This window comes from Hylaeus volcanicus, chromosome 7 (assembly GCF_026283585.1).
Source record: "Hylaeus volcanicus isolate JK05 chromosome 7, UHH_iyHylVolc1.0_haploid, whole genome shotgun sequence".
Classification (NCBI taxonomy): domain Eukaryota; kingdom Metazoa; phylum Arthropoda; class Insecta; order Hymenoptera; family Colletidae; genus Hylaeus; species Hylaeus volcanicus.
In genome coordinates, this window is record NC_071982.1 from 17,371,180 (window position 1) to 17,395,052 (window position 23,873).

At 44.1% G+C, this 23,873-nt stretch overlaps 1 protein-coding gene across 5 annotated transcripts in view; it reads right to left on the minus strand.

The window, feature by feature from the left end:
- LOC128880403 (homeobox protein homothorax) overlaps nucleotides 1-23,873 on the minus strand; it is a 440,840-nt gene that overhangs the window by 405,330 nt on the left and 11,637 nt on the right. For all 5 annotated transcript variants that reach the window (XM_054130450.1, XM_054130449.1, XM_054130448.1 and 2 more), the window contains exons 2-3: nucleotides 19,744-20,003; nucleotides 10,972-11,113 (exon numbers count right to left, since the gene is read on the minus strand). In XM_054130450.1, the coding sequence (XP_053986425.1) occupies nucleotides 10,972-11,113; nucleotides 19,744-20,003 (402 nt within the window). The remainder of the gene's footprint in view (nucleotides 1-10,971; nucleotides 11,114-19,743; nucleotides 20,004-23,873) is intronic.

Below are 23,873 nucleotides of genomic sequence, written 5' to 3' on the forward strand. Positions count from 1 at the left end.
GAATACCGACTCGAGCTCCGTTTCCTACTCGTTCAACCCTCGACTATTTCATTAGTTCGTCATTTCTACCCAGGGACGAATCGAGAAATGGGAACTTCCAGGGGATTTAAAACTCTTAATTTTTCAGGAAACTAAAATACATACAAACTTTAACTACGTACATCTCGACAACAAAGCATCCCACATCAAAATGACACAGGACATTTCGATTCAGATTGATACAAAGCATCGAATACCATAACGTGAAAACTAGTTACCAACAATCCTGAAGAAATATAGCCACTTTTGTGCTGAAATATTTCTCTTACAGGCCAGTATTCGCAATCACAGTGCTCGCAGTCCAGGGGTCTACGAAATCTTAATCCACCACTGATTCTACCCCGTATCCGCGGTTGCCCACGGTTCGCCGTTCCACCCAGTCTTTCTCCGAGCCATTTCCTTCGCGTGCTTCCTCTTAATTGGACCCCCACTGTTCAATTCGTACGTACAGAAACGGAAACGCGTCGGTGAACGCGATGGAATTCTCTCTCACCGGCGCGAGCAGTGCAACGAAGAAGACGAGACCGTAGGAAGGATAGAGACCGAGCCGGAGATTCTCAAGCATTTTCATGGCGCCCGCGTAGTGCCGATCAGAATGGAAACAAAACGCTCGCGGAGAACGATGCTCGACTGGTTGCTCGCTCTTAATTGGACCCACGAGTTCTTACTGAAAGGACGTCGGCCAAAAGGAGCGGGAAAAATCGAGACGTACGACGAATCTCGATAGAAGTGGTTAATCAGGTGGAATCCCCGATTGGAGGATTATTAGGTCCGTCGACGCCGAAACGAAGAGATTAGGTGTCCTTGTTGGGACAGAATATTATTAATTCTTTGCAGCACTATTGGGTGACCACCTAGGAAATGTTCACAGGGGGTAAAAACGGTGACCACTTAGGGTAACCTTCTGAGAAGTGTTAATGTAAGGCCAGAGGTTAATAACAATGACCTCTTACTCGAATGGTCACCTAGAAATACCTATTCAAGCATACCTCTTGGGAACCTTTCGATTCAGTTATTACACATTTATCTAAATTGCAGTTCATTACAAATTTTGTTTTTTCTATCTGTAGACTATAAACGACAAGCAAGAAGTTGAATTTATGGTGTATTAGGAATATTCTACATGGGTTCATGACACTTTCATAACGAGTTAATTTGCATTAATTAGTACCAAGAAAAGTACCGACATCTACTTAATTAGATAAATCGAATGTTCTGCCCATTTCTTTCAATCTTACTCCGATTACATAATATTTGTTTCACGTTACTAATTGAAAGTTAATTCTACCATTAATGTTTCTACGATGTAAGATCTCACGAGCAATAAATAGCTTACTTTTTAAGCAAATAATTGGTATGAGGCAAACTAGAACTAGATTCGTGTCTGCGTTCACGGATTTGTAAGTATAATACTCCATCATCATACTTTGAATACTTGTATTTCAAGATCCTCGGCGCTTCTTCTGTATAGCAGAAGTTACGTAATAGTATTTACCGCTTTTTGCGAGCTGCATACCGACTATTCCTGACACTGTGATACAAAATGTAACTACATCTCAATAGTAATCTATGCGTGATCGAATCTCGCCATCCTATGTGTCGAATAGTAGATTTAATCGGGATTTGAGAACCTTCTCGGACGAATCAAGAAACAAACTAGTGGTAAATCCTCGCTCGACAACCAAAAGAATACCCGACGAAAACGTCCCGACAGGAATCGCCAAGGAAGGCCGAGTCAAAAGCAAAAATCGAATTACGATACCTGGTCGAAACAGGGGGTTCGACTCTGCACGCGAAACACAAGCCGTATACATATTCTCAGAACGGGACCAGAGAGCGGTATTCATGAGTCTGAATTCTGAATGGGAGTTCCTCGCTCGCATCGGGTGTATGGGTAATGAAGGCGTCTCGTACGCCAAACAAAAATACTGTCAACTCTTCGTAGGGGGGGACTAGTTCTTGCGGGGCCCTGTCACCGTGCTTTTTCGACGATCCCCGAGCGGCCTAGCGCCGCGCAGGTAGCCACGACGATTACAAATTGTAAGCAGCTCCGCCAGTCGCTCGTTTTGCTCGCTTTCAACCAGTCGTTGGTCTTTTTTCACCGCGACCTTTGTTACCGTTAACGACAATTTCGACATCTCTCGAGGGGTCAAAAAGTGGACGGAGGCTGTTCGACATCTGGACGGGAGCAAGGATAACGATATTCATCCAAGATGTAGAGTTACATCAGAGTCTGAAGGCTCAGCGACGTCAGGTGCTGAGTGTTTACTCGTGCGAGAAATCTTGGCACCAGTGGATGCTGTGTGAGATCAAGGATTCCTTGGTTAGGACTATGACGTTTGTTTGTGTTTCTAAACAATAGGGGAAATAATGTAAAAACCCTAGGTCCTAGGTTACAGAGCCTACACGAAGCCTAAGAGCCAAAGAACTGCAAGATCAATTTATCTGGTCCTTAAAACTTGCAAAGTATGGTTGGAATAAGCAAAGATGGTTTATGTCACAAAGGGAGGACTCTGCAGTGAAACTGTGGTAAACTCCACCAAGTGAAAGTTTAGCTTCCATCACGAGCCACTGGAGCTATCTGGCGCTGATTAGATGCTAGACTGGTTGGGAGCACCGCGAGTGACAGCCAATTGAGTTCATGCATATGTATAAAGCAATGCCGAGCTCTATTAACGCTGCGCGTCGTTGAATATTCCAGATCGTTCGTATATTTATCCTGGTATCGAGGCATGAATGAAACTCGAAAATATCATATTCATTTACAGGGAAAGATTCCAAGCTGCCCTCCATCGATTCTGTGTTACTTCTGCAGAATGGTAGAGTACGTGTCCCTGATGCTGTACGCGAAACATTGAGTGTGGACTATTTACCAATTATATTCTTGAATTAAGAACATGTACTCAGGTTTCACATGTGCAAACGTTCGCCAAGATTCCAGCACATGTGCTCGAAACTCGTCTATGCCAATGTGCCCTTACATTTCAACTTCGCACCGAGTTCCTAGGTTCCAACGTATATCTTCGGTTGCCTTGGCACATGTGCCTTCGGTCGCCTTGGTCTGCACGTATCTTTACTCCCTTGCGCCACTGACCGACGTCTCTTCCGCGCTCCAAGAATTCTCAGCATTCCAAACGCTTCCTCGTGTAAACGTAACGTAAAATTAAAACGAAAATCATCGCAATACTTTCCTCCCCGCAGTAAAAGGGCACCAACTCGCTAGGCGAGGTTAGCCAGGGAGGAAAATAAATATCGATACCGTAGCAGGTTTCGAGATTCCACCGTGGGGCCACCACGCTGGCATAACTTATCCAGCGAGAGATAAAAATATTGTGCGATAATATTTAGAGAATGCTCTTGCGTTCTGGGCAAGGGGAGCGTCTGTTAGGCCCTACATCGTCTGCACGCATGACGCCGGGACGTCGTGGTCTTCGTGGTGTGCGACGATCCCGCCGAGAGATATACGAAGCAGCTGGCCGTCGATGTTGCTTCAGCCATCGCCTTCTCAGCACGCCCGAAAACCTCTAGTCCTGGCGGAACAGTGGCTAGTCGAGTGTTTTACAAATTTTTTCGCTGAGCGTACCATCTTTGGGCTGGAGCACGTGACTTTTCCACGCAAAAACCGATTCGATTGTTCAACTCTAACGACTCCACGAATCTCTGCGCCACAGGAAAGATTTAATAGACTTCCGCTTTATTGTCAGATTTATTGGTCGCTCGCGAATCGATGCAATTAAGCCCGATTACACAGAATTCCTGCTCGCGGCAGGTTGAACGATCCAGAGCCGCGATACCGGGACTATCAATGCCTCGCAAACGGCGCACCGGGTCGATTCGGGGCTAATTAACGAAACGAAGCTCGCGCGAGGAAGCTGCCACGGTCGTTCTTGCGCCAGCTTATCCCATCCTGGACCGGTTTCGTCTCGTTGCACCGCGTTGTCGACGAATTGTCTGCTGGGCAGCTACGAACGCTTCAGGGTTGAAGTTTACAGGTCCAGATCCATTTTCGAATCTTCAATTATAGAAGCTGTTGTCAGATGGTCCAAAAATCAATATACATACACTATCTAGTCATCGTGTGTGTATCTTCGATACGAATATTTGGATAATCTGTAACTTGTAAGTGTTTCTCGTCCATTTCTCCCATTACATTCCTTCTCCAATAGACAACAGAAGCAATTTTTTTCAATCGACTTCCCATCTGTTATCCCTGTCCCCAAAAAATGACGATCCCAGGTCCTCCTTTCGCCCCCGATTAAACCATTAATCTTCCATCTCCGACAAGCCTTCATCCACGTCAAACCATCATGTCCACCAGCGGTGCAAGCGCAGCAGCCTCCAGTTGTCCCATTCGTGACGGTTAAACAGCGCCCATAAACGAAATTTCTATTTACAGCCGGATTAACTCCATCGACTCGTGCGAATCTCGCGCCACCCAGACCCGTGGCAGCTTTCTTCAACTTTTACGACCCTTTTCTAGCCAGGTACCAAGGAGGTGTGCAAGTCAAGGTTTGCCAAAGTCAACGAGCCGCCGAGTCCATAGTCGAATTTTTTTGGGATCCACGAGTAACCTTGGCAAAGCTGGTTCGACTGTAGTATTGTTTTACAGCGCGCTTTCCCGTGACGGAAGAAAGTCTCATTCCACGGGACAGATTCAGGGCTAGGAGCGAAGGTGCCATAAAGTTTACGTTGCAATTCGTTTTACTGCGCCCGAGATAATCCCTCGTTTCCCATCCGTAGACCCCGCTTCTTCTTGAGAGATCGCTCTTAAGAAATATTTTCAAGAACCGTGTCAACGCTGGGCGCTGGTGAACCTTTCGTTCATTATTCGAAGCGTACTGGATACGGCACCAATTTATCAATTCAGGTTTAATGGATAGACATCGTAACTTCAGCCTCCGGATGACAGCTTCGAATGGCATACGTTTAATCTTTGTTCTCACAGGTTAATTATGCATTCGACTGAATCTGGGAGTTTCGATCACGGATAATTGTGAATAAGACAATGGGTATCATAGTCCATTAGAAGGAAACATCTGTTAGGAAGCATCCTTCACTATGGGAAATGATTCTTCTTTCTTTCGTTTATTGTCCAAACTGTATTGACTAAGACCTGGATTTATAAAGTTATTTAACTCGAAGTTTCCAGTGAAAGACCAACGTTTCTCGACTGTAGGGATCATCTCGAACTTGTCCAGCTATACTTCGCGCTTTCTTCGAGCGGAAAAAAATGAGCCAGGTGCATAAATTCATAGACAACGGTGTCCACACCTCCGAGGTGGAGAAGCAGGTAGCGTGCGCGGAGGACGTCTCGCGGCCCTATTAGTCAGGCTGTCAGTGCGGGGGCCATCGTTTTACAAGGGTTTAATGCCCCCGGAGGTGCATTCTAATTGCACCAATAAATCCCGACGGGTCCTCGTCCGTCGTTTCCCGCTCGTCTCCTTTCAGGCTGCCTTTACGGGACCGAGTACGGGACAACCGTCGTCCTGGGATCGCGAGGGCCATCCATATCGCCCACGTTTCGCGCTCCTCCGCGTCGTTTCGGTGTCTCCAGGTATACAAAGCACGCACCAATCAGAGGAATCCATTTTAGGCCCGGGTGATTCGAATGTCGTGAACTTTACAAAATTGTAACCGCGAGAAACTCGACAGAGTTGTCAAAACAAGTACACTGTGTGACAGTGACATCGTTTCAATTTCAGTTAGAAATATCCGGTTTCATGATTTAAATTAATTATTTACAAACGAGTGCCTGTTTACCTCCACTTATTATTCAAAATTTTCGCGCTCTCGCGTCTTTAGGTACTTCCCCGGGAGCATCGGACCGCCTCAAAGAGCGTCGATGCTCCTTTGGAGGTGGCCGATTAATTCGAGCGCAGCGAAGCGCAACGTCGCGCCCCAGGACGCCGTCGAGAGCGAAATTTTCGCAGCGGAGCGCCCCGCCGGCCGATGGGCACGAAAACTGGGACAGGCCGCGATCCGTCTGGGTAAAAAAGGGCACAACAATACGCTCGCGAGCGCAACGCTGCCCAGCGGGACGCTTCCCGCGGCGCGCGTTGCTACGTCGCAGCCGAGCCCAAAAGCTGAACCTTCCGCAGGCGACGCGCAAAAAGGGAGCTCGCGCGGAATGTATCGAGGCCCCATAGGGCACACGATGCGTGGACCGCACCGGGGATAATGCCCAGGCCCCCATTGAATAGATCAATTTACAATGGCAGAAAATGAGCAGCGCTCCACCAGCTTCGGCACCCCTTCTACCCCCTCCACGCGGCCCCCCAAGCCACGGGTCGCTGCTTCTCACGGACTCCACGATGGCTTTGGCGCGACTGACACCGCGCATGCTCGGCACAGCGCGGGATTCCCGTAACGCATGCGCTGTGCTCAGCCTACCACCGCGCACGCAACCGAAACAACGCGCTTAACGATCACGTGCCAGCGCGGCCCTTTTGACGGGTTTTCGGAGCATCGACGGGGTGCAAAAGGGCTCGAAACCGAACGGACACGCCTCGAAACCCGCCGCAAGAGGATTGTCACCTGCTTATCTTTTCACGCGTGTACCCGCTGCCATGCCATTCTGAGCTGAATTTTATTCGCATGGTACACGGCGAATACAACACGGAGAACCTCATTCGCAAGGTTCGATCGAATTAGTCGGATTGTGGCTTGTGTGCTAATAAGAAATTTATTGAATTTTGATATTCTTTTCTTTCTTTTTTTTCTTGTCTCGTTAATTTGTGGTTTTTATTTAGACCTTTGTAACAATGTGAAAACAATATGAATCACAATTAAATAATTTGTATTGAACTAGTCTGTATCTACATGAGAATATTCTCAGCTCTCTGCTTCGAGTATGTACACGACTCTAGACCACCGTGTCGACAGATCGATGGGAAATAAAGAACGCGTGGGCGAGGATTCGGACGATAATCGGCCGTGTAATCTGTGGCGACGACAGCGGACGAGCAAAATGAATATCGGGCGAGGAAAACGTAGCCTGAGTCCCGGACGAGGCGGGAGATAAACACGCGGAGTCGCCTAATGCTTGCGACTCGATATCAAAATTCATTATCCGTCCCGAACCAGGGAGTGTCCCCCCTCGACAATTTGTTTATCCGCTCGGGGGTCCGCGCGAGCAATCTCTGAATTAGCGGGACACATCCAACTGGCCAACGCACGGCTTCCTCGTTGGTTGGCTCGAAGGATTCGCGTCCATGAAGGCGATCCACCGCGCAGATAGCCCGAGGTAGGACGATATGTCATAGTCGAATCGCGACTCGTTAGCGCGACGGGGAAATTAATTGCATCGATAATGCGCCTGACGTACGGTGCAAGTCGTTAAATTGTATCTTGCGAATCCCGAAATTGCACGGAATATGTAGAATTCTTAAGTTATCTGTACTGAATGTATCTGTATTGTAATTTTAATAGACTTAATACGCTTTTGAATACTTAAGAAAATCGGTGTAGCGATAAGAAAGTGTGGAATATTAAGTTATCTGTACTGAATTCATTTGGACTATAATTATAATTATCTTTATATGCTTTTAGATACTTGGGGAAAATTGTAAATAATGTAAGTCGTGTTATTGTGATGTTTGATTGTATTATGCTGTGTTTATATTGTAAGAGCCGATAGTATTTGTGCTGAGGAGACGAGCAGACAGGCGAAACAAATATAATGTGAAGAATACTAACACTTCCTTTGTAGAAGAGTATGAAACCTTCTTACGTCCTCCTTTCAAACAGAAACCAATAGGCGAGCTATCGCCGATGAAGAATCTTGCGGTTTCCCTAATTCCAGAGCCCATGGGTTGTCGCACGCGGCTGTTTCGTGAGGGAATGCGTCCGTAAGGTCCCTTGGGCCCGATTTCAAACCAACTCCAAATGAATCTCGACTCTGGGACACGTTCCTCCTCGACGGAAATAGCCTAGCGTCTATTCGAATACTGTGGTAGGAATATCTTCACTAGGAAAGTCTGACCAATTCAGGTCGAAATGCCATAACTGTTCTCAGAAATCCTCGATGAGCTTCGATGGGCCCCGTTGCTTCGAGAGACGCGAGCAACGAGCCGGAAGAAGACTTGCATCGTTCCCTTTTCTTCGTCTCTCTTTTATCCCGTTTTGCTTTTCCTCTTTTGCTTCTCACTCGTTGGTAACTCACCTGAGACGAGTCCTCTCAAGGACACGCGTAGGTAACCGGAGAACCTATACTGGGGGCCCTGCGCCGCGGAACGATTTGGGCCTTTTAAAAACATCTCCTCCGTCAGGGGGCTACGCACGTTCAGGCATTCTGCGTGCAGCCATAAAGATTGCTCCTGATGTTCATCGTGTGAGAAAAATCCTTTTCCCTCGTGAATTTCAGATTGCCGTGGTGGCAATGCAATTAATGTTACCCTCTTACCAACCCCTTATAACTTGTGATTAAACCTATTCACTGCCAGACAAATTTAAAGCTCCTAGATTCTATAAAATAATGCAATTTTTGCGCTCATACTCCGTTTTTGTTTTTTCATTTCAAAGAATATTCGAGAACAGACTGTAAGTTAGATCTCTAGGGTTATCTCTAGAGCCACACTTATCTCCAGATTCCTTTTACCCTGCTCCCCCAACTCAAACCACTTGAATCATGTATTCTCCGTGAACCTATACAGAAATTAAATAAAATCCTGCAAAATTTTGAATAGTGACAAACAACAATTCGTCCAACGATCCAAATTCTGCACCTCATGCCTAGTGTTTACTACCTCCCATCGAAATGACTTATCAATTCGGTACCTGGACGAACGAGGGCCTCCCAATCGTCGTTCTTCCGTGTCAACGGAACGATTTCGCAAAGACACGTCGTGTTCAGGGAGAACTCGGCCCTGGAAACAAAGCCGTGGCGATTAAGTCAAGCCGTGACGGGACGGGACGATAAAAATGTTGCCTTGGCGGTGGTTCTTTGCGCGGTTAGTCGATGCTAACGAATGCAGCACATTTAGATTGAGGGACGTCGTATCGGCACCTATGTATATCGCGCAGTCAGATAGCCGCTAGTCGCGGTTTATCTTCGCATAAAAATTGCGCCTCCCTCTTGGTTGCCTCCCCCTCTGCGCGCTATTGCTCGATTTCTTCCACCCCCTTCGTAGCCAAGATTTCATAGCTTTTTAACCAAAATTTCGCAGCACAACTAATATTTTTAAACGAAAATCTAGCAGGTAGATTACTTAGAATTTCTAAGTTATCTCGACCTCACAATCTCTGGACAAAAAAATTTCGAACTCGAATAAGAACTCCAGAAAAACAAAATTCAAGGTGTGACGGATCAACAAGTTCGCCGAGCGCCAGGATCTGCGAAATTTCCAAGTGTAGAGCTTCTCGAATCGAACACCAATGACGCAGTCGAATTAAGACACGGACCAACTACCTCATCTTATCCTACCTCGCGTCGAGGCTTAACTCTTATCGTTATCTCGCCGTGGCGTTGGCTCGAAGCAGTTGCTACTGTATTACTGACGCTCTATATTTAGAGATTACGATCCGTCGTTCGTTTCCCAGCGTCCGTGGTTGCTGCGAAAAAACGCGACAAATGGTAAACAACCGAAATGGAACAATCGCCGTTTGGAAAGAGGCAAGATGGAGGCGCAGTTTTAATCTCGAAGTAATTCGACAATCGACGGATATTTTATTTCTGTTCCTAAAGGAGCTGAAATATTCTGGGAGACTTTATCGGGAATTTATTAGGCTTTGTTTTCGCTTGACTTTGTGTGGTATGCGGTAGAGCCAAGGATTGCGTGTCTGTGAATTAAGCCAAGGATGAAACAGAAAAACTAAACACTCCAATTACTATAATTAATGAAAATTTCAACAAACGAATTCAATCCCTTTGATTAATATTGACTGTTTTCACTTGTATGACTGACATCTATATTTCCTCTTTTTATGCTTGCGGAATTATCTCAAGAAGAAGGAGTGGATACCGAACAGTTTTTAATTTTTATCCAGATCGAGCGGAGTCGGCAGTGGAGGGACATAAAGAGGGTTAAGTCGCTGGTTCTGGCCGTTCAGTTATTTATCCGTGGGCATGTCGACATTACGCCAAGAGACAACCGCGCGTGCTCACGGATAGTCTGTTAGAATTGCGAAATTGACATGACATTTGCATCTTAATAAGGCGCATAGAATTACGGAGTTACGAGGCTCGAATACGCGCGGAGAGCGCGGGGGTGAGAAAGGATAATCGAAGGCTCCGTTTCTCCAGGCATTGCGCACGATTCGCAATGGTAACCGCGTGGAAAATGGACTCACGGAGGTCAGAAATCTCAAAAAGACTGATGAATGACAGGGGAGCTGTCCTTAGACATTGAATTTTCAGAACGTTTAATTTATGAAATTCTTCCCTTTATCAGTGTGAATGCAATCCTGAAGCAGATGAATGAAACCAGTCACCAAAACACAGAATTAAATGCTTCGCTTCTCGAGTTTCAGTGAAACACACCTGCGCTCCTCTTTGGTAGGAAATTAATTACCGAAGTGTCTCTACCTATCACAATTAATAATCTCTCTGTCGCTCAGGCGCAATGACCCATAAAACTTCACGCTTTCTACCACTCTTAAAACATTTTCGAGCTTCGACGCATTGGTACTCAAAATTATCAAAATGTTAAAAGTCCCTTTTAATAAACTATCAGACATTTAGTCAATGGTGGAATTGACGTTAAGTTGAACGTTATGAATTCTGACATTGATTCTTTGCATTATAGAGGAAATAGATCGAATCAAATCGTATATTAAGGATTTTGATGCCAGCTGAAAGGTAATGAACGATTTAAAATTTTCTTTCAATTTCGTGAGAATGGAGTGTGGTTTTACACTGTTGAGGGTTGAATTTTTTATCAGGTTTCACGATCGTTCCAGGAATAAATTTTTGCTGTTAGCGGGCGAGATTCTTACCTGTTTGGAGAAGACAGCGATGTCCTCGTTGAAGCTCTCTGACGAGCACACGTCACCGCCCGCGACACCTGGTTCACGAGGTGTACACGTCGCCAGCTCGCACTTCTCGAAGATCAACGCGAGAAGCGGGAACAGGGGGTGTCTGTAACAAAGGAGAAAGTCACGGTGAGACAGAGGCGTGGATTCACTTTAATGTCAATATAAAGTCAGGGAAAAATTAAATACTAGCACATCGTCTGAAACAGTACAAGTAAATCGTCGAAGAAAGCAAACTTGCTGGTTATCGTTTGCAGTCCTTTTTGTAATTATTAAAAATGGCACACCGTACATATTCTTCGGAACACAACTGGTGGTGTCAAGTTTATCGGCACGCATTTATTCTAATTAAAAATGGGACGTAATTACGGTGCAACCCAATATCCGAGCACGACGAGGAGCTTGTTTTGTTTTCGAGCAATTTATTTTCAGAGTGTACACAGAATAGCAGTATATCTCGCGTACACTAAATTAATCTCCTGATCGGTGAACGATATCGTTGATTAAAGATTAAAGACATTCCACGGATAAGAGTCAGCGAAAATAACGCGAGTCGCGAAAAGGTGAAAGCCATCGTGGATATGCGATCTCACTAAAAATAAAAAAAAACGCGTCCTCACGATGCTCGCAGAGAGAGAGAAATAAATTACCACGGTGTTATTCGTTGGCTGGGAACAGCATTCTATAACTTCGGAGACTTTAATTACATGGCGATTAGATGATACACAGGGAATCAAATTGTCGAGATTCCTGCTGGCGGAAAAATGAAAAGATACGTTATTTCGCCAAAACGGAATAGAGGACGTTTTCAATCGATGAAACGGATCTCTCGCGCTCCGACGGCGACCGATCACGCGTTCTATGGACTCTGATCGAACTGCTTTTATAATTTAATATTTATACTGAATTCATGATGCCGTGTGCTTTTTTAAGAAATTATTTCCAAAACGTTTCAAATTCAGTCTCAAATTCCAACAGATACCTGCCTCAAATATCTATTTTTCAATAATTACCTACTTGTAATTAGACTACAAATTGTATGCATTTACAGAGTGTACTAAATTTGTAAAAATATGCTGAACGAATGCAGAAGATATGGATTCGAACAAAATAGAATATTAATATTCAAAATATTAGCCTACGTTCTGCCTACATTTTCCACATATTGTTTCTACTTGCATACATTATACGTGCACCGAGTACCGTAGCTATTTGTAATTACTCCATTTACTATGAAGAATATTGTTATTATTATTAATTTAATGAAAGAAAAATCAGCACTCTGCGTTTCCAGCCTGGTGCAACTTCCCAGCTCCATATGGTAATATAAGAAATGACGTTTCTTTAAGAAAAAGGTCTTAGAAACAAGTTTTCGTGTTAGAATAATTTTCCCGAGTGAGAAATCCTCAGTGTCAAGGAAGGCGTAAATTGACGCAGCAGCTTCGCGACGAAAATTACGCGGTCTTACACTCCAGATGTTAGAAGACACGTTATTAGATGGAATCGATCGTTTTATTAATACTGGCAGAGAATATTTTTCAACGGTATTCTCGTGGCCGAGCGAGCGCGTGTTACACACGGACCACGGTTGCCAAGGCATTAGGAGGATCACCGGATAAGATAAGATTAGCCGATGCTGGTGCAACTACATTGCAACTGGGGGACTACACTTGTGATTTAAAGTGTACCTCGACCGTGGCACTCCAAAGAGAAGAAAAAAAAGAACACGTAATAATTCACGCGTTTCCGTGGCTCGATACGAGGAAAAAAGTGTCGTTAAACTTGTACCATTCTCGCTAATTAAAACCCGAGAGGTTTATGCTAATTGACTGGTTTGGGACCTTTTACGCGAAATTTAAGTAACTTCCCCGATAAGACGATTATGCGCGACTGGAGACTGTAAAATGTCGTAGCGAGAATTTGTTTAGGAGTAGAACGATTATTCTTAGCTATTTGTGTATAGTTTTTAAGCTTGTTAAGAAGAAAGCATTGTCGGGCGCTCTAGGAAGTTGAAAGTGTGGTTTCTCTTTATTGAATCGAGATTTTAAGCTACGTATGCAATGCATTTAAGATTGCTAATTTTGTGAAGTTTGGTATTGTTGTTTGACGGCCACTAATTCAATAAAATGAACAAAGAAGGAATTCATGAATAAATTTATCGAACGATGCCTCCAAACGAGCCTCGCATTTAAAAAAAAATTAATTTCAAAAGAAACGAACAAATTATTCGATACAGTACATTTCGTATCGAAAGCTGCAGTTCTCGACGTAAACGTTTGATTCCGCGGACCTGTTGTACTCCAAAACGACCTCCGGTACTTTAAGTGGCACGCTTATCCATTGTACATAAAATATCGCCGAGGAAATTGCGAGGAATGCAACGAACCCAAAATGTTATTTCCTCATGAGCCATTCATGAGATACGGTGAGTGAGCGATGGATAAAACATGGCCAGCAGTTCTGACCTCACTCCTCCGGACTTTTTCTCGCGGGGTAAAATAAAGGAGAAAGTGCACGGCGCGGTGTATGCAACATATAAAATGCAATGTTCACACGTACACATTAGGATGGAACAATTTCGATTTAAAAAGAGACATTACACGAGCCAGTTTTTACTGGTTACAAATATAATTGCATTCCCGCGATTAACATAGAAACAACTATTTAACGAGTATCGTTTATAAACAAAAAACCCCGCACCTTTTATTTCTTATTTAGTGTGCTACGTCCAAACAATTTCGGCCAAGCTGCCTTGCGTCTAATAATTTCCTCTCGAGGAATTTTTAATATCGAAATAAACGAAGGAGTTAATTAGTATCGTTATTCGTTCATTTGTATCGGTGACTGGGGCCTTCGTTTAGGAAATAATTCCCCTGGCGAGCGGTCACTCGGTGGCTGGTGCAAAGGGAAGAAAACGTAAGCTTTCTCTCTCTAGAGAAGGAAATAATGTTTATGTGTCCTTAAAGGTCTCGAGACGAATTATCGAAGGTTCGTGAACGGTGCTCGGGGATGTGGTAGCACTATGGGCAAAGGCATTGTGTACGCATGGTAGCGGGTCGCGTCTCGCGGCGTGGCAGACATAAAACGATTCGGAACGAATTTCGACAAATTGACGTGGCCGCCGCGAGCAACGACTCTTGCCAGCCGAACCAGAGAGTTCGGCTAGCTGAGTCGACAAAAAAAAAAGCTTCCCTTCGCCCTCTTAGCCTCCTTCTGCACGCCTTCCAGGTCCCTTTCGAACCCTCTTTCCTCGTACCACATTTTCCAGAAAATACAGCTCTTCTAGAAAATTTCCATTCTCCTCTTTTCTTACACGAGCATCTAAAAATATTTCCATTTTTTACTGTAATCATTTATTTTTCATTTATACTCTGAGATACCTTTTATTTGCTCACATTAAGTTTCTTTCTACCTTTATATTACATGTTTCCACAATATTGTATCATAAATTGCTCCACTCTATTCAGGTAGGATACATAAAGGACCTAATCATACATGTCAGAGAGTAACCACAGGACTAAATCACAGGATTTAAAACACTATTACTACTCCTCATCAGTATATTTTCAGTTCCTACAACATGCTCTTCCCCGTCACTAAACTGTCTCAAAACTGACCCACTACACAGTGGCCTTAAGGGCTACCATCCCCACACGCAAGTAAACACACGTGCACTCGCAGATGCCTCTCAGCCAGGGCTTTTCCTGAAACCTGATGGCACGAAACATGTGACTTGCATTTCCTTCTTCGAACTCAAACAGTTCGTTGCTGCAACATTTACTCATTTATTTACTTACGCGAAGAAACTCTTTGATACTTGATAAAATATACATTCAGTCACGCGAGTCGTAGTCAAAGTGGAAATATGTAGCAATGTTTACGTTTGCAACGGAGAACCAACAAAATATTATGTCAGATGAGAACAATTTCAGTGCGTCTTTGTACTTGTCTATGAAGATATTAATAAATATAATGAAAATTATATGCATTATAAATTCCATTATAATTTTGCTTAAGATGTTATACAAGCAATACTTTTGAACGGAACTTACTGCTTAAAATATTCCTTTTAATGAATCAAGGTGTACGATTTTGAACGTTGGCACAGGCCTGATTGCCACGTATACCTAATATTCCCCAGTCCCTTAAAGAGGGTACAGGCTCGTGATTATTCGATGCGGTTTGCGTTTCGTGCAATCAGGAAAACCGCCGACTACTAGCTTGAATGAATGGCGGCGCTTTAACTGCACGTTCCTTAAGCGGTCGCGGTGCAGCAAAGTGCAACGTCGATGACAAATGACGGGTCGAAACGAGGTGTCAGAATGACGGGACCGCAGAAGGTAATGATATGATTGTACGCGGCGCGGAGGATGTTTGCGGTTTTGCGGTTTCCGCCCTTGACTCGACGCCCCGCCAACCCTCTTTGCCCTTACCCAGCCCTTTTTATTCGTGGCTATTGGCAATTTCACGCCGCGATCGGACGAATACGCGATGATTCCTGATTATTAAAGCTTGCTGCCCTCCTTCCTGTGTTTACGGAGCCTAAATGGAATAATTACGGAGCATTCAACTTCTGGGAAATCTTGATGCATTTATTCCGCGATTTACGTGATTTATTTTACTCGGGTAATTAAATTTGAAACAGCACATTTTTAGCATTTTAGCATTACTTCGTCAAGTCGATCAATTTCACTTCTGAAAGATCCATACAGACGCATAATACATGAAGAAGACTTCAAGGAGATTGAGATCATCGCGCGTTAGAGAAATTGACATCGGTTAAGGGATGGTTGGAATCGATTTCACGATGAAAATATTCGCACAATTCGTACGAACCTGATTCCCTTTGTAAGAGAAACCCACATCGATCATGAAAACGCGTGTACCATATTTTGCAACGCACTTTCCGAGCGAAATAAACTCATTCTGTTATCATTAATTGCAGGTATTGGACACGAAGAAGAAACGAGGTGCTCGCGTGCTCCGCTCGAATTTTTCACCACTTTCTCTCCTCGTCGAGAGAAATACTTATTAACACGTACTAATTAACGTCGATACCGTATGAAAATATCGGGTCCCCCCCCCCCACGCCCGCAACAAGGCGAACTCGACCTCGGAGAAAGTGAACTCCTGAGTACGCGTATCGCCACTGCATGTTAATTTTATCGCGGCTTAAATAAAAACAACGAGAACGCGTCGCGGCGATAATGGGCGATAAAGGCGATGACCTGGAAATCAATTCGCGTCGAAAAACCGCGCAAAATCGGTGGGAAAATCGTACGCAATGGTACATCGGGGTCGTCCGCGATCTTACTCGTCGAACAGTGTCGACTCGAATCAAGTTTTCTCATTTCTAACTGTGTCTATTAATAGAGACTTTTTAAAGAAAGTTATTTCAGCGTAGGCTATTTAAAAAAATATATATTTATAACCGTCGAAAGTTTCCTCGAAGGATATATACAGCAAGCTTTAACAAGCAAAAAATGAAGAAACAGGTAAAGAAAATACGAATTACAGAAAAAACCGGAAAAACCAATTATTGTGTTGGCAAACAGACGAGACGCAAGTATATTCAAATAACAAGTTTCTGTAATTGCTCCTGATAACCATGTCGCCTAGAAACTCGTCCCAACCGCGGTGAACCTATTTAAACGACTTCCTCGTTCGGACTCCCTCCCTCCCCCCCCCTCCTCCTCGCCGAAAAAAGACCCAACTTTCTCGAGCATCTTACCCTCGAATCGCAAAACAGAGGGGGAACGTGTCCGTCAGAGGCCAAATAAAACGTCGAGATCCTGTTTTCCCGTGTTGCTGTCCGGCTGGAACGTGATGCAATCAAATCCAACGCGCACCAATCACTTCCATTAAACAGTATATTAATATTCATTACCCGCTCATCTGCTGAAACGTCACTCTAATGCACTAATTATCATCAATCAGAAAAATAGAATATTAAATAGGCCAACGTGTACAAGCGTACGCGTGTATTCGAGTATGTACAGACGGTGTTCGTGCGCTCGAATCGAACTTCCTGCGCGCAGGCGAGCCACGACACGCACACCGTTGGTTCGCCAGAAGATTTGCGTAAGACGTCTAATCCGTAAATGACTCGGCCAATCATGCTCCTTGCATAAGGATCCGGGCTTCCCGTGATTGGCAGATTCGCCTGTGCGTTACGTCTGCCACGATGGCTTACGTAAAGCCATCAACATCGCCGTTCACGTGGCGAGCGTGGAACCTGGGCAAGAATCACCGCTCGTTTCGCGGGATTTTTCTCTTCGCCTCCCGTCCCGTTGCGGCCGAGACCACGACCGGAATCAATCTTCCGTACGATAACGCTCCGATCGAGAGAAACGGAATCGATTGGTCGTCGCTGGACCGTATCGAACGTGGATCTTTAGCACGGTTGGACCATTATTACGGGAAGAGACTGTAACCGAGTCCTGAGTGTGTATGGTAATCGCCAGGGAACCTTGGAATCTTCGGATGGACGAAATTGTTGCGTAGGTTTCGAGCGAGGATGACAGTTGTTTGTTAGTTGGATGGGGAATCGAGTTTATACTTGTCGAGGGAAATTATGTTTCGTGTTAAAGGAATTGAGATTTTTCAGAACAATGTGAGTACATTCAGCCACCACTATGCAACTTTCATGACGAGCGCCTTATAGTAAAACATTTAATTAAAGAATGTCAGCCTAACTTAGATCAAAGCGATCGCTCCTTTCTATGTCTACTGCTCCAAAAAGGCCGTCACCTGTGCGATTGACACAACCACGTGCAGAGAACCGCCATCCCCTAATCAAAATTTCCATGTCAAAAGAACAGTGACGAACCTAAGACAAAGGCAAATGTGAAATGGCCACGACAGTCGATTACAGCAGGACGACTCAATCGGGACCGTACACGATCGGTTTGTAAACACGAGTTTATCAACGATGAAGGAAATGAACGGCTACGGGGCTAAACGCCGGCTTGGAAACGGCCCTCGGACCGTTCCAAGAAAGTCGAGGAATCCGCTTCGGGTTCGGTCGGGGCACACGACGAGTGGACAAATTACAGGGTGCGCGAAATAATGAGGCTCCCGTTCTAGGGTGTGTACCAGAAATCGGGCCATCTCGCGGTTATAAATCACACGGAACACGGCCCCAGCCGCTCCGTAAAACGGGCCAATTGACGTGTTTCAACCTGGTGGAAGCGTGGCACGAGGCACCAGGCTCCGGCAGAGACGCGGTTTCCGCTTGCTCCTTGCGCTGGGTCCACTAATGATACTTCGATCTATACTCGACGTTTGAGACGAGAAGAATTCAAATGGAGAGGTGTACTTCGACTGGGTGGAAACTGGGAGTCTCTATTTTATGATGTAAAAGGGAATAGAGGAAATCAACAAAATAAATTCCTACGAAGTTGGTTAAGAAATTCTTGAAATAATTTTCCTATGTCAACATCTAACGCCTCTTCGACTTCGGTGCTTTTATTCTTGAACCATTTCGATTATACTAGTGTTTCGTAACCCTTAACACGTCGTAAGTTCGAAAGAATAAAAACGCATCTTAGAAAATGCATTTCCTAGCGCAAATTCACTCGGTATTATTCATACCGCGATGGAAAAACGTCGCTGATAGAAACGTGTCGATTATCGACCGCGTTAACCTCGCGATAATGATATTCCGCTCGGACCCCGCGACACGTTGTAAAAACCGACAGCGTGACGCGAACGAGAACTGGTCGCCGCGGCGAAGATCGAAAGCTGAAAGCCTAAGCGCGGAAAAGAAACGTCGGGCGACACCTTCGACGGAAAAGGCGCGACTGGTGTGCAAATCGTTCGAATTTGGCGACGATAAGACACGATTACGTTGCAAATTAGGAACAAATCGCGTCCGCGATTTTTTAATTCCCGGGAACGTGTGTGTATAAAGTAATTGATTTACGACGATGAATAAAATGAATAATAAAATACGACGACTGAATAAAATCAAAGGTGAATGATGCAAATGATCAATTTCATCCGAGAGGAAGTTTTCTTTGTAATCGAGGAACCTGTATAAGTAATGCGCCACGGGATAAACTCTTTGTCCTGCAAGTGAAATACTTATTCGATATCACCCCGCCTATCTCAAGAGGAAATTGATATTATCCGTCCCTGCGTGCGGGGAAGTTTTCCTAGCAGGCGAAAAACTTTGGAAGAATTTCCCTCAGGCGAACCAGAAACGTTGAATATTAACGCGTGCCGACTGAACGTTTCTGTGTCGCGAAGCGAGGAGATTGTAATAAAGAAATAAGCACGCAACGCTTCATGAATTTTCATGTAAATCACGCGGCCATTACGATTTATCAAACCCCATTGTAATACTGCATTCCGCGATGCCAGTCGATGTGTAAAATTACGACGAGATTAACAAGAACATCAAAGAATAGGCGTACTAACGGAAACCGCGCGCGTGCACGTCTGACTCTCTCTGATAAGGCGTTTTAACACGTTTTAATTTTAGACACTCGTTTAATTGAACCGTCGATAGACTCGAGGCCTTGGAAGTTTCTTGGAAAGTCAAATGTTTTAGCAATTGTAACAGCTGTTTTACGAAATATATATATATGAAGCAGTTACGTGATATGGAGCGATAGTCTATACACATGGCGGGGTGGTGAACGTGTTTAATCCTTCATGGACCTAATTTTTTTTCTGTAGACCACTTGCAAGGCGTTTCAATAAATAAGTAAGGGTGTAAATATGTAAGCTTACCCGTAGATGGCGTCCTTGTCGCGTTTGTGGACATCAGGCACCGCAGACGCAGCAGCCGCGGCCGCCGCCGCGAGTACATGCTGGGGTGGCTGTGGCGGTGGCGGAGGGTACTGGGGGTGCGCTGGTCCCATACCCCCGAGGTGTGGACTGTGATGGAGGCCTGGTACACCCCGGGCGCTCCCGTGCGGGTCGTACAGCCCTGCACCACCGCCGCCACCTCCGCCCTCGAGGTAACTCGCGTGCAGCCCGCCATCGTCGTACTAAAATCAAAAATAAACAAAAAAAATTAATCCACGGTCCCAACAGGTACAATAATTTCTTATCAAATGTCGAAATAAATAAAATTTATAGGACAAGCAATTAAATCTGTAGAGTCGGTAGGTGTCCCCTAAAACATCATGCGTGAATCCTGTTTCCTCAATTAACTTCACAGGGACTGTTTTTATTGTGTTCCCAATTGGGCGCATTATGCAATGCAAGAGCCAAGACACTGTGCGGGGTACAGTCTTTTATTTCGCTTCACTTTCGCTAGAGCAGTGTCAGCGACGTCGCGAACAACCGCCACATTGCGAAGTCCTCCATCGGGCGCATCGATTTCGAGCAGTTAAAGCATTAAAAATAGAAGCCACAGCCGTCCTTGCCCTGAGTGCCATAGCCGTGGAATGTTCGCCGTAGAACGCAAAAATAGGCGGAATTTATTTCCGCCGCGCCGTGAAATAATACGGAGACACAGGAATTTATCGTGGAAACATCCCTCGGATGTCAGACGTTGGTCCTTTTCCTTAATCGAGAGAGCTAGCGATGGTAGCCTGAGGACTGACAAGAAGATGGCTCGGAGCTGTACTTAGAAGTTACAGAAATTGTTTCTCGATGGAACTCGGTGATCAGATTCGAGTTTAAGTCATTCGAATTTTTAACTCCAAGTCCGATGGTACCAAAACTCGATTCCATTGAATAACAGAATTTTCACTGTGTATATGTCTCAAACCTGGCACGCAGACTATACTCTGACAAGAAGATTAATATCAGTGAACATTGTAGAAGAATATTGTCTCCAACAAATTTGAAGAAGGCCTACAACATGAGTAATGTATAGTGATTCGCGAGTTTATTTTCGTAAAATCGCTGTTCTTTCATCCAGATTGCACGTACACATTTTTCGTGTCAGAATTAGAAGAATTAGATGTCAGATACATACCGGGAATTTAGATAATACAGATAACATCGAGCATGACATAGCAATTTCTATAGCTATTAATCGGAATTTATGTGAACATGTCTGCGAGTACATGCATTCCACGAAGAGAACATTGATTAATATTTGAATTTGATTTGTGTACACACGACATTTGCCATGAATATTTATATTTAAGAAAACTATCCCCCTGCTCGATAGGCATCGCTAACGACTAACAACGAGGAGGGCCAGAATGAAATAATTAAAAGCACCGATCTAAATAAAAACCAGCTCGTATCGACAATTTATATGTCTAATTTTGATAAAAAAACAACCATTCGAACCTCTGAACCGCTTAAAGACCAGCTTGTACCGACAACTCATACGTCTAATTTTTATCAAGGTACAAGCACTTAAATAATGTTAACCGTACAAGAAGTTCGACGCCAATTAATATATCGTATCGAAAAAGAAACGGGGACGACAGTAAATACTGGAACACCGTGGAACAAATTCACATTGCGTGGACAGGATTTCTCGGCGATCGTTGTATCGAGGGATCGATCGGTAGCAAGGAAGCCAACGATTTTCTTGACTGGTCGCATCGTGTAACTTGTCACGGCACCGCGGAAACGAAAGCACGCCGATTATTGACGGTAATTACGTTGCTCCATCGTCGAGGCCGAGAGCCCGTAATTTTATCGTTGAAAAAAAAACAGGAATCGAAGAAGAAAAAAAAAATGTGAAATAAAACGAACGATAAAAATTTGCGGTTATCGAGGCGACACGCGTGTGGCTTTCGCGAAATGAACGGGACCACGGCGTGCACGGTAATCGAGAATCCTTAATTACAACCGTTAGCCAAGGTGACATCGCGGAAACGCTCCAGAGATTCGCGTTCGTGCTTCATCCAATTTCATTCGTTACGCACGCTGCCTCGATACCAGACGCGAAATTCTTATACGAGATGAACAATTCGAATACCGAATGAAAGGCAAGCCAGTCTTAATTTGCTGTTTGTTAGATAAAGAAAAATGGTATGTTATTAAAATACATGAAGAAATCGACGAATCTGTTCGTAATCTATTATTCGAATGAAATTTTGCCCACCTATGGGTTAGGTGAAAGGGTGCATCGAATCTCGACGTAATCCAAATTATGACCCCATTACGTGACTGTTTAATATAAACACTTCAGAGCAAAAAGGGTGCCTTTAGATCGATTGTTTTGAATCGAGATTATAGATGGCTGAACCGAGGGTTCAAGTGTTCTCAAAAAGACTGGATGCTCCATCGAGGGTACTTTGAAAACTCATAGTACGTATTTAAGTCTAAAGTCAGTTGTTTGAGCTGCATTAAGGAAGATTTTACAATCGATCAAGTCTCATCACAATGAAATTTGAGATGTCCAAAAACATAAATGAACAAATTGAAATCTTATTGTTTATTTCAAAAAGAATTACATGAAAGGAATAACAATTCTTCGTAGTAAAGCAAATAATATAAACAGAATTCTTTTAAATATATCTAGAATCTGTTATTTATGATGAAGTACGAATTTAAAATGGTATAAAGCATGAAGTTTCGAAGGGGTTGGGAAGGGAAGCAAGTTCAGGTTGATCTCACGATCGAATGCAGGAAACCATCGACCATGGAGCGCTCTGCGCGCGAAAAACAGCAACGGAAAATAAATTCCATCGCCAGGAATGGACCGAAAAAACGCGAAGCCGCGTCTAATAACTCACGTCGGCGAAGCTATGAAGATATCACTCGTCGATCGAGCAGAATATCTTAAATGCGATTGAACGAAGGACGCGCGGCGACTTTGAGGTTAGGTGCGCATTGAGCGCAGGGCTGACGCAGCGCGGCATACTTCGAATTGCACGTTTTGTATCCTATTGCAGATAGGATACAATACCATTCATCGTCTTGCATAAATTCTCTAAATCATTCAAAGTATTTCGTTCAAATTTATCGCTTCCTTGCACGAAAGAGAATAATATTATAATAAAAAAGAAATAAAGACAATTAAGATACACCGCGATTTCGCACTTAAACTTTTCATTTTAATTTTTTATTCCACGCCTACCGCATATTAAAAAAGATCTAAAACATGTTCAGCCAACGATGATAAGGAATTATAATAATTACGGAACGAGTCGTAAACCTAATCTCGACAACCAGCGAAGCCCCTAAATTTCACAAATGGGTAAACCATCACCCACCTTAGCGAGTCCCGAGGTAGACTATTTATTTGGCATAAATTCCAGCCCGACGCGCAGCTGCTGTCGCGATGAAATATTCATAACGCAATTAAAGATAGACGCTCGCGTAATAATCCACGCGAGCCGACGACGAACGAGAACCGCGCGTCTTCCTGGTCTGCCAGGAATGAAATCCGCGAGCGGGAACGATCGAATCGAGAAGAGGATCCTCGCTCGAGATCGTTCGCAAGCGAATAGCTCAAGGCGAGTGTGCTCAAACGCCTCGATATAAATCAACCGGACGAAGAAAGGCGGGGAACCGCGAAGAGGAACACGCGTATTCCCTTTTTCGATCAATACTCTCGGCGATCGTGCCCATTCGAAGGGATAAATCAACGAAAATCCATAGTGGATCCATGAAAATTACCTCAGAAATCTGCCGTCGGCGGCAAGTAAACACCCAACAATTAAAAGTAATATGATAGTGATATATTTATGTGCGAACTATATATTTCGAGATTTGAGCAATGAGAAACTTGTAGAATTATTTCAACATTAATTATAGTGGATGTTAATCGAAATGTAAGTCCTTAATTTAAATCTTATCTGTCGCTCTTCGATTCAAAAATGTGTCAAATATTTGAGAAGCATCCTTCCTCGTTAATATGTAAATGCGATGAAAACTGTAGAAAACGCGCGAAGAGTGATTTATTTGGCCAGCAACCTACATATTTAATCACCCAATAACTG